The sequence below is a fragment of the Gambusia affinis genome, linkage group LG03 (assembly GCF_019740435.1).
Source record: "Gambusia affinis linkage group LG03, SWU_Gaff_1.0, whole genome shotgun sequence".
Taxonomy (NCBI): Eukaryota; Metazoa; Chordata; class Actinopteri; order Cyprinodontiformes; family Poeciliidae; genus Gambusia; species Gambusia affinis.
This window is the reverse complement of record NC_057870.1, coordinates 627,801-639,491: the sequence shown is the minus strand read 5'-3', so window position 1 is coordinate 639,491 and position 11,691 is coordinate 627,801. Positions and strand designations below refer to the sequence as shown.

General features: G+C 39.8%; 1 protein-coding gene across 3 annotated transcripts in view; it reads right to left on the bottom strand.

Moving 5' to 3' along the window:
- Positions 1-11,691, bottom strand: part of apba1a (amyloid beta (A4) precursor protein-binding, family A, member 1a) — a 29,141-nt gene that overhangs the window by 1,815 nt on the left and 15,635 nt on the right. For all 3 annotated transcript variants that reach the window (XM_044111637.1, XM_044111638.1, XM_044111639.1), the window contains 9 exons: positions 10,640-10,738; positions 10,498-10,537; positions 9,114-9,259; positions 7,617-7,694; positions 5,658-5,843; positions 5,389-5,568; positions 4,738-4,950; positions 1,356-1,475; positions 1,105-1,245 (listed from right to left, as the gene is read on the bottom strand). In XM_044111637.1, coding sequence (XP_043967572.1) covers positions 1,105-1,245; positions 1,356-1,475; positions 4,738-4,950; positions 5,389-5,568; positions 5,658-5,843; positions 7,617-7,694; positions 9,114-9,259; positions 10,498-10,537; positions 10,640-10,738 — 1,203 coding nt within the window. The remainder of the gene's footprint in view (positions 1-1,104; positions 1,246-1,355; positions 1,476-4,737; positions 4,951-5,388; positions 5,569-5,657; positions 5,844-7,616; positions 7,695-9,113; positions 9,260-10,497; positions 10,538-10,639; positions 10,739-11,691) is intronic.

Below are 11,691 nucleotides of genomic sequence, written 5' to 3'. Positions count from 1 at the left end.
GAAACCCATGTCTTGTATATGTCTGTGTGTGTGGTGGTTCTTGAAGCACTGATTCCAGCTGCAGTCCACTCTTTGTGAATCTTCCCCACATTTTTTAATGGATTTTGTTTCACAATTCTCTTCAGTGTGAGAGTATCCGGAATAGTTGTACACTTTTTCCCTACCACATCTTTTCCTTTCTTTCACCTCTCTGTGAATGTCTTTGGACACAGAGCTCTGTGAACAGCCATGACCTTTTGTGACTTGACCTCCTGTTATGGATTCGGGTGCCAGTTTTTTCACCTTACAAGAAAATTTTATAAATGTTTAATTACACCGTGGAAGATGAAGCTGTACTAAAAACCTGAGTTTATTTGTTGAGCTTAAATTCCCTACCACTACAAGGTTCCACACTGGGAGGTGTGGAACATGGTCTACTCAGACTTGATGTCCTTCATCTCCCCTGGAATGTGTTCAAAGATCTGGGGGAGATGGGAACGCTATCTCACAGAGATAGAAAGAAATCATGATCTGACATAAATTTGTTATAAAAGTATTACTGATTAAACTTTAAGAATTATGTAGCTTTTTGTTATTAAAGCTAAAGTTGAATCAGTAATACTTTCTTATGTCACATTATGATTTTTTGGTTAATGTCAAGTTGTCATAACAAAGACATTTTGAATAACGTCAACTTTGTATGAAAAGTGTCATGATTTACCGAGTGACACTTTATGACAACAGTTCTAAATATTCATGAAGACTTACTCATGTTGATGACAGGTGTTATGTTATGTGATGTTTATGACGGTCATGACAGTCTTATTCACAACCCGTCAAATAAAGTGTCACCAAAAAAGGAAAAACAGAACAAAAAGCAAGGAGTCAAAGATTTCTTTTTTTCACAGCATCATAAGCTCTAGGGATCTGGATTGGGATTTAAGTTCATCTTTCACTGTTATCAAAATTAATAAATCCCCAAAATTGTGTAAAAATGACAGTGCAACCATTTTTCTGCCAAAGGAAACTTTCTAAACAATGTCAGTACTCTCATGTTCACGTTCTAAGCAGCAGGATTTAAATGGCATATTTGATCTCTAAATAAATTATTGTGCAAAGTCTCACCTCTCCCACAGCGTTGGACAGGATCTGGACAATTTTTTCATGGGGAGTTGCCACCACACTCTGATTATTGATCTCAATGATGCGATGGCCCACTCTTACACCTCCTCTTTCAGCAATTCCACCACGCATAAGGCTACATATCTGATGGATAGATGCAGTAGTTTTTTCAGATGAAAAACACAACTTGAATTAAAAAGTTGACAGATTATAAACATATTTTTCTAAAAGAGTAAAACACCAGCTCTACTCACAATGCCATTCTGTACACTGAATCCCAGCTGGTAGCGCATATCTGGCCGCCTGATAAGAACTGTAGTTACTGGTGGACATCTGACAATATTCACTTTTATCCGAGACTCGTTCTTTAGACCCTATACAACGGAAAGCATGAAGAATTTATTTACTCTCAAAATGTACAATTCATTAAAGATGTGAAAAATTTTTAAATTAGCATAGGATGGTAAAAAAAAAAACAAAAAAAAAAAAAACAACAACTAAGGGGACACAACAACTTGTGCCCCCTTAGTTTCCATATTGTGGGTTGTCAGGGCAAAAGGTCATTGATGACGATAGATGAGCTTCTCTTGGTACCAGAACCAGGTAGGATATTTTCCAGAATCCTGGAACCTTCCTTTTGATCATGCTAAGTTTGAAAAGATTTTGCAGAATCTCATCGAGCTGTTCTGCACAGGCCTTCAGGACTCTGGGAGTAACACCATCAGTCTTGCTCTAGCTCAGCCTTTCCAGTTTCCTCTTCACCTGACTTCTAGAGACAGAAAAATGGAAGGGGGGGGCAAGGGGACCAGCAGCATCTTCTGATAAGGAGACATAAGATGTAGAAGCAGAAGGATCAATAGTTGGAGGTAGAATATAAAATATTTGAGGTGTGACCAGTCCAAATGTCTCAAAGGATGGTAGGAGGTAGATTTGGCTGGGGGCAGGAGAAGGGGATGATGAGCTCGCTCCTGAAGTTAACCTGTTGTAGAACGTATTCAATTCATTTGCTCTGTCCAGACTTTCATCGATCTGATCCTCCTTTAATTTAAAACCTGTGATTTTCTTCATCCCTGATCACACATCGCTGATATTGTTCTGCTGGAGCTTGCTCTCCAGCTTCTTCCTGTAAACCTCCTTATGGTCTCTAATCATGTCTTTAAGCTCCTTTATACTCATGAATAATTACCCGTTTTCGTCCCTGAAGGGTCCTTTGTTCCTTGTTTAGCAAATCCTTCGGGACACCGATGATGCAAGGTTAGTATTAGGGAAGCATCTGACTGTTCTGGGGACAACACTAACCCCACCAGAAGGTTATACACTCAGTCATGGCACTGATGTCCTCTTCATCTGGATGAAACAGTGTATCCCAGTCTACAGCCTCAAAACAACTTTACAGGACTTGCTCAGCTTTATGTGTTGCAGTTCTTTTCAACACAGGCTGCCTATGAAAAAGGGATTTATATTATTCCAAGCAGAGAAACTAGATTGTGATCAAATATGGTCAAAGGAAGTCTTGCTTTGGAGATGTATAAATTCTAAACCCTTACAAAAACCAAATCCAACATTTGTTTTCTCTGGTAGTGTGGCTGACAAGGTCTAGTTGTTGTATGATTAAATAGAACCAGCTTTCTTCATCAGTTCGTTTGAGTTTTTTTAAATCACTGACTCTGATACTGCTAACCCCAACACAGAGCAGACTGCACTCTCCACAACAATGTCAATGAGATCTGCAGCATACTGAGATCTCATGGCTTTGAATTTTAGAAAATATGTAAAACAAACACAAAAAAACAAACAAAAAAGCCTAAAACAAAAAACAAGAACAAACAAACAAACAAATAAACATTATTTTCTTTTACACATATATTATATGTGTATATATAACTCCCATTTAACATGAAGAAACCTCCAGCAGATCAGGGTTCACGATGTAACCGGGTGGTTCATTAGTTGTAAAATTGTGTTTACGTACTAGTGACTGTAAATTCCCACCCATTAGGGGCCCTTAAACACACGTAGGCCCTTTTCCCCCTATTCACTTACACTTCTAGTGTTGCCTGGGTCATTAGTATATATGGGCACCAGTTGCACACGCCAAGTTATTGATTCTCCGAACATTGGCTGTTGGGCCAGTCACTGCATATGGTTGGAGGTACGAGTCGGATCTTTACTGGGTGAGCGCTGGCGCCGTGCTCAGGCTGATTGTAACAAGCCCTGTGTCATTGGTCTGTCTAATTAGGTAAATGGGCTTTTGATTTGTCCCTCATGGCTGGTTGTGTGCTACGTCAGTGTCGTCTTTGGTCTGTCTGTTCTGTTGTGACTTCTAATTGTTCTTTTGGAAATATGTATTTGGATTGCCACTGCAGCTGTCTGAAAATACCTCTTAGTGTGGCTGCGACTGATTAAGGTACATGCTTTTATATTTCCCTTTTGTGGTTTTATTGTCAGCAGGCACTTTATTAACTGTCATTTTGTGTACTACAGATTGCTGCCGTTGCATAATATGCTCTCATCTATGTGCCTTTTTCTTTTTCTGTCACTAGGAGATTGGAGTTTGTGCAAGGTTGGTTGTTGTGCTATAAAATATGGAGTTACATTTTTTTCACAATTCAATTAAAAAAATGATGTCAAATAATAATAATAATAATAATAAAATTGTGATCAAAACTTTAGGATTTGGTGGGCTGCTCAGTGGTCCAGTTGGTAGAGCTGTTGCCTTGCAGCAAGAAGGTCCTGGGTTCGATTCCCGGCCCGGGGTCTTTCTGCATGGAGTTTGCATGTTCTCCCTGTGCATGGTGGGTTCTCTCCGGGTTCCCCGGGTTCCTCCCACAGTCCAAAAACATGACTGTGAGGTTAATTGGGTTCTCTAAATTCTCCCTAGGTGTGTGTGTGTGTGAATGGTTGTGTGTCCTGTGTGTCTCTGTGTTGCCCTGCGAGTCGACAGACTGGCAACCTGTCCAGGGTGACCCCGCCTCTCGCCCGGGACACAGCTGGAGAGGAAGTTCTACTTGAAAGCACGTCGGTTTGCGTTTCCCCATCTGATGCCGTTCCCCCAGATACTGGGGGAAAACACGCACTATGTGCGCAGTTGGAAAAAAGTGGGATAACTTCGCTGAAACAAGTTTTTTGAGCTTTCATGTTGTCCATCGTTCCCTAAACAAGAGAGCTGAACAAGCACGTGCCACGTGGGCGGTGCAAGTGGTGAAGAGACGCTGCGGGAGCCGTATCTGATGGGGAAATATGAATTGTAGTAACATCCGCATTGTCAGTAGTTTCTTCTTCTGTGGATTGTAAGAAGCAGCTATGTTTTGCGTCAGACTATGCATGAGCTAGGGATTCCCTGACGGAAAAGACCCATTTATTCTGTTTACAAGACAACGGACACCGGCACATTTCAGAACCATTGCACTCTGGAACTCGTTTTCAAACTGTGCCATTGTCAGAGAAAACATTCAGTGGTTTTATTAGTCTGTCAACTAAAAAGTTCTGACATCTGCAAATAAAAGCTTGTTCTGCAAATAACTTTTTCACTTCAAACAAAAATGAGTGATTTTAATAAAAAAGCTTTTTAAACACATTCTTTTGTTGTTTTTAAAAAAGTCTGGAGTACCTGACTCTTAAATATCATGCACATACCTTTATGATGCTCTGGCAGGTTGACAGAGGCAGTCCAACCAGACTGGTTCCATTGATTGACATAATCTGATCTCCTATGTTGACTCTACCAGACCTCTCAGCTGGCCCAGCATGCATCATATTGGCAATGATAACAGTAGGTAGAATGGAGCCCCATCCGCTCTCCACAATGACCACCCCCAGAATCTCACCTTTAGCTTTTTCTATACACACCTGAGATAAAAGAGAGTAACCCAAAGGGAGATAACATAAAATTATCACACATAAAAGACAAAACACTGGAAAACTCTGGAATCAGAATCCTAATTCTGATTCTGACCTCTGGTTGTGTTCAACTGGTTAAGTTCAAGCTCTTCCTGAAATGTTTTACTAAATGCTTAGGGTGCCTAACTAAGGGAGATTGCTGTCAATCTCCCCTAACAAATGGGAAATTGGCAGTAGGAAAGGACAAAAGATTGAAACAGGAGCACTTTATGTATTTTTTATAATTCTTCAGTCAGCTTGAAAACTGCATCCTAAAGGATGAATATTTGAAGCCAGTAAGATAATACCAACAGTATGTCAAATTAATTACTTTTCTTCTATACATAGTAGTTCTGACAAAGAAAAATAGAACCCAAAACATCATTGAATAATTCATTGAAAACTTACATCTTTGCAGTTTTCAGACCTGGAGAAATGAACAAGATCCTCATTATACATGTCCTGAGTGCTCATCAGGTCACTGTATTCTGTCTGACTAAGGTCCTCGGGATTGATCCCATTTGCCCTTAGGAATTCCTGGTATGCCACACTGAAAGCCTGGCCAATGGACTGGGCAATCAACTGGGCCTGGAAAAATAACAAACTTAGAAATAAATCATTCCAGAGTAAGGAATAACAAAGGGAGCTAAAATGCCATGATAATTGACAGAACTCACATCTTCAGATTCAAACACATGGCAAATCATCTTGTGCTGGTGCTTACTGTCCTGACTTGGGTCTGAAACCTCCACATTCTCCTGAGAGTCACAGTGAGGCAACCTTCTCCTGGCCATCAGAACCACAATGTTGCCAATATCAGCAATGTAGGAGATGGTTCGCAAAGCATTGTCTAATATAGTTTCCTTAAAAACAACAAAACATTTTAGCAGAAGAAACCAAAACAAAAAAAACATTTTGTGGTTCTCAAAACAGAGATTGTGACCACAAAGTAGAATGTTTTGACATGGTCTCCAGAAAACAAATTAAATGTAACAATTAGAAATTAAAACAAGACAAGCATTTTTTTATCAGCTATTTTACAAGAAAAGCCAAAATTAGCCAACCAGTTGATTTCTCTTTTGGTTTGCATTAAGCCTGTTTTCATTTGGCTGCTGCAAGATGTTTGGATCTGTCCATTCCTGGTCTTAACTTTCATCCTGACAGAATGAGATTAAAGTACAGACTAAAGCTTGATCATTCACACCTGGAGTGATCAGACTTCAGTTAGCCTCATAGTGCAAAGAAACACTGAGACACTCCACATGCTGATGGCATCAGCCACAATTTACTGATGTTTTTGTAAAATCACTATTGTGATATGTCACTTGCACTGCATTATTTTTCTTAACACTGTTGTGGCTCTATTTAACTGTATTAGAATGTAGCTCAACAGACAGTGAGAATAAAAATATTTGACTGCACAGAACTTGGCTAAAGACTTTATCCTCCACTGACCTTACAGTTCCCTGGCATCTGTCAGGTGTTTTACACACCCCGGCATTAGCAGTGTGTGATGGTGAATAATAGCATCAAACAAGGGTACATAGCTCACTTTCTTATGCGACTGTTAGGATATTTCATTATAGTTTAGGTAACATGAACCCCAAAAGGCCCAAATAAGCTCATTGCAGTTCCTCAAGTCACTGATCGATTAAAATTTTTAAAAAAGCAGCGTTTCCCAACCCTGGCCCTCAAGACACACTGCCCTGCATGTTTTAGGTGTTTCCTTGATTCAGTCCAGCTGATTTCAATTGATGGGTGACTAACAGGTGTGTGGCGAACTTCAGTCAGTTGAATCAGGTGCATTAAAGCAGGGAAACATCCAAAGCATGTGCCTGGGGAAACACTTCTTTAGAAAGAGTAGGACTATTTTAAAATTGTCTGAGATTTACAGTCACAAAACGTGTTTTGTAAACTCAGAGAAACTCATGTATTAATTCTGACATTAAGAGCGGGGTCTGAGAATAACTCTGCAGAAAATATTTTGAGGTATGAATTCACGCACTGCAAGGACACAATATAATCACCCTGGATGAACGTTAGTATCCGATATAAACAGAGTCAGTGTAGTCCAGGGGTGGGGACTCCTGGTCCTGGAGGGCCGGTGTCCTGCAACTTTTTGACCCAAGTCAAATAATGAGGTCATTAGCAGAACTCTGGAGAACCTGACTGCACTTGGGAGGAGATTCAGTTATTGGATTCAGGTTGTTGGACCAGAGAGACTCTAAGAGCTGCAGGACACCGACCCTCCAGGACCAGGACTGACCATCCCTGGTGTAGTCCCTTCCTAGTCTATTCCTCTTGGTTAGTCTACTAAGAAATTTCTTCCTCCCTGACTGCAGGGGAATTCTAGTAACTATCAGGGTTATAGTTACTAGAAGTGGTTCAAGGAGCATGAGATAACCCAGTCAAGACATTAATTCCATCTTTAGGATGTACTGGAGAAGAATTTGTGGAGCAGCCTGACTACCATCATACAGGATCTTGGTGAAAAATAATACAAGTTCGGACAGAAATAAATGCTAATTCAAGTTAAAGACAGTTCAGCAAATATCAAAATGTGCAACAGGCAGTGTATAAGACTGTTAAAACAGTGAGGATGCCACATTGCGTTGTGCGTCTGTCTGAATGTTTACCTGGGAGTCGGCATTGAGCACCTTGATTCTCTGAGTGGAGATGAAGAGATCCACCTCTGTGATGGGCTGAGGTTCAGCCTGAGGTCAGAAACAAACAAGTAGTGATTTCTACAACACAGTGACATAACTATAAAAAACTCAAATGAATTGAAATGGACAATAAAATGTTCTTTTGTTTTTCTTTTAGAACCATGTTTTCCATTCGTCCTGCTGTTACTGACAGCAGCCCTTTATTCTAAGAATATCATGTGGATGAAGCAAATTTCAAGTGAATTAGTTTTCACTTTTTTATTTTCAGGAACACACTATAAGACACTCCACTCAACATACTTTTAAAAATGTTACTGAATAGTGAAATTTAACATCAGTTTCTGTCTCTAACTATTTACACAAATTAAACACCTAGCATTGCTGCATATTTACTCATGAAAAATAACTAATTTGGAATAAATCTAGGGAAATATGTTGTATACCACCGTCCGTGCTCTGGTCTGTATTATTGGATTTTCTTTTAACAAAGCTTATTAGTGGCTGTGACTCACTCAAGACAGGAAGGTTTTATAATGTTGCTATTTCTTCTGCTTACAGAGCTGGAGGGCTGAGTTGATCTGAGACTGTAGCTGTTAAACAGACCAGAGGAGAGAAGGTTTACTGGTTATGAAGCATGTAATTAAATAAGCTACTTCTGCTTAACCTCTATATAACGACTTGGCTGCAGACTGCTTTAAAGATCAAAAAAGCTCAGAGGGGTTAACTCAGGGATGGGCAGTCCTGGTCCTGGAGGTCCGGTGTCCTGCAACTCTTAAGAGTCTCCCTGATCCAACACACCTGAATCCAATAACTGAATCACCTCCCAAGTACAGTCAGGTTCTCCAGAGTCCTGCTAATGACCTCATTATTTGACTGAGGTGTGTTGAAGTAGAGAAACATCTAAAAGTTGCAGGAGACCGGCCCTCCAGGACCAGGAGTGCCCACCCCTGGGTTAACTCCATAGACAGGAATACGTAGACGCCTCATTGAACTCTAAGTCCTACTTTACGTGACCGCCATCTTGTATGTGGCAGCAGAGCAATCGGAGCTCCCTAAGTCATGGGCTGTGTGGACTTGTTTCAACCGTTTGGTTTTACAATACAAACTGGATTCACTGGCATTACCTTTCACAGGGTAAGGATGAAAGAGCAGAATCACTTGACTGCAGCCAGAAACTCGCTTCGAAACTGAGAAATATTTCCTATGTAGCTAAATTGGCCCAAAACAATATTTACCAGAACACAGTACTGGACTGTACAGGCTTACTTTCACCCCCACCTCTGCCCCAGTCCCCTAGAACATTTTATTTGTTTGGAGGTCTTGATCTACGGGTCAGGGGTGGGAGGTTGACTGACAGAACAACAAAACTGTCAGCCAGAGACATATAGACATTTAGGTCAACATGTGATTCTCATTACCTAAAGGATAACTCATGTTCATTCTGTGGGATTCCTGATAAGTGTTTACCTTGATGCGGTTAACTGCTTCCTGTGCTTGGATCATGCGAATGTTCTTCGATGGTGTCTTCTCTGATAACATCTGTGTGGATCCAAGACAGTTAGCTGCAAAGATGATCCCATCAATTAGGTCCTCTGGAACACAGGGGCCAGGCACTATAGACAGAGATTCAGTCTGTTTATTAGTCTCACCACATCACTAGTCAATGTGCAACATTTCCCCATAAGGATTAAAGTTAGTTAAAAGTTACCATGCACACCAAACACATACCTAAGGGCAATCTTAAGACCAATTAACCTAACAGTTAGGCAAAGGAGCTGGAGTACCTGGAGAAAACATGCAAACTCCATCCAGAAAGATCCTTCCTCAAGATTATAACACTGTGCCATTCTGCAGCTTAATATTGTTTAAGCCCCCCAAAAGGAAAACTAAACTTTTCTGCAAAATCGTTTTGAAAAAGTAAACAAAGGATGAATATCATCCATTTACCTCCTATTATCTGCAAAATGTTTTTTAATTAGACCAAGAGCTTCAGTGATTCAGATGATGTTTGTGTGAAAGACGCTAAAGAATTCACTGTCTAATATACCAAATCACAGCAAAACGGAGTCGACTATAAAGCAGCAATGCTGCATAACTTGGATCTAACTGAAACACCATCAGTCTGTTTATTTTGTCAACAAACAGTCATTCAAGTTTTCTGACTCAAAATTATTTCTAGTGGCTTGAAGTTTTCCTTTTGACAGGAAAACTTCAAGCCAACCAAAATCAGGTAAGAATGCTCAGTCTGTTTAGTGGTCATTAGAGTCCAGAATGGGAGAACCAAATAGAAATACAGAAATCGATTCTCTTGGATATTATCATATCAATTGTGTGTTTCCCAGTACCATTCTGGTAAAATGACCTGTACAGTATACCAAATGATTTTGAGAAGATGTCTTGAAAGTTGCATGTGGTTTTATACTTAACGAAGAAACACATGGCCATTGTTTATTCATTTGTTGACTCCAGCGCATCTTAAAATGCGAGACAGCGCTTAGCTTAAGCTTGCAGCGTACAGCTGTTTTGTATCAAGGTTGGATGACATTCACACTATAAATGAATCATTCTAGAGATCACTGGAACCATACAGACACTAACTCCTTTGAATGGCTTCAGGCACCTTATGGTGAAACTGCTGTGTTCACATCTACACAAATGAACTAGACCAAAGGGGGGCAGTTTGTTTTAAACGACTCGGCTGTAAAAACACCATAACTTAAAATGAGTTGAATTAATAACTTATCTACACTAATACACACAGCTTTAATTTTTTTCACCTCATCGATATGTTTCATTTCACTTGTTTAAAACCTTGTCCCATGTCTCCTGAGATGAAATCAATCATACTCACCTTCTACATATGTGGGGAAGGAAGTAAGTCTTTTCCTGGACTGTGAATAAAACAATTAAAACAAGGGTAATGTTTCTACTGTTACTTTGTCAAATGAATAAAAAGTGAAAATTGTACAAAAATTGTTATATATAGAATCAACCTGTTTATGAGACAGAGAACCTCGAGAGCCTTCATCCTGTGACAGAAGCTTGCTGGATGAGCCGGCTCCTGGAGGGGAAGAAGAGCCGGAGCCAGGGGACTGCAGAGACAGAACAAGAAAGTTGTCTTATGTTAGATGTTAGAGGAGAAGGAAAAGTTGAATCCTAGAGAGATTATATCATATTATATCACAGTGATGGATCAACAAAAATGGTGACAAGAGTACATTATTTGTGGAACCTAAAGTTTGAGAAAAAGTTCCATAATAAATGAGAAAATATTTTTCTTGGCAAAATGTGGGCAACATTTTTTTAAGCCCCATGTGTTTTCATCCTCTTTTCTTAATCATACATAAAGTTAAGAGAAATAAATAATACAATATTTTTTGTTACATAAAGGTTGACGTTTAGCTAAAACCTGTGAGGGTCTGCACTGAATTTTCTTTTAGCATATCAGAATAAAGGGATTTTTACACAAATCCTGACCACACTCAGATTGTCCACTAAACTTTACCTTTGTGTGTTGATGATGTGAAATTGAATTGTTTTGTGAATATTTTTTTCTCTTAATTAAGTGACTGGCTAAATTGGTTTCTCCAAAACACATTTATGGATCTTATCTTCATCTTTCAACTTTTACAAGGGAAGGACTCACACACAGAGAAAATAGTTAGAAAGTTTATTTAGCAAGTAATCCTTGGAGCTGGAACTCCAACAGAGGACATGGTGCTGGTAACCGCCATCAGAGAGGATGAGCTGCTGTGGATAAGAATTAAAGTTGTCTTCCTCCGGACACTGGTGGATGCTGAAGGACTGAAGGGATACTGAAGAAGTCGAGAGTTGAAGATGAAGAAGATGGAGGTGGGTTAAAGTTCGACCGTGGAGCAAGTAGAAAACCGGACCTTATGAAGGAAGCAAAGCCTAATGATTGGAGGAGAGGAGGAGAAGACCGACGCCAACAGACCACGAAGGAGGAACATGATGAGGTGATTGGCTGGTAGTTGAAATGAATAGTATTCCAGTTTGAATTTACAGCTGGGCTTCATGTATCAAC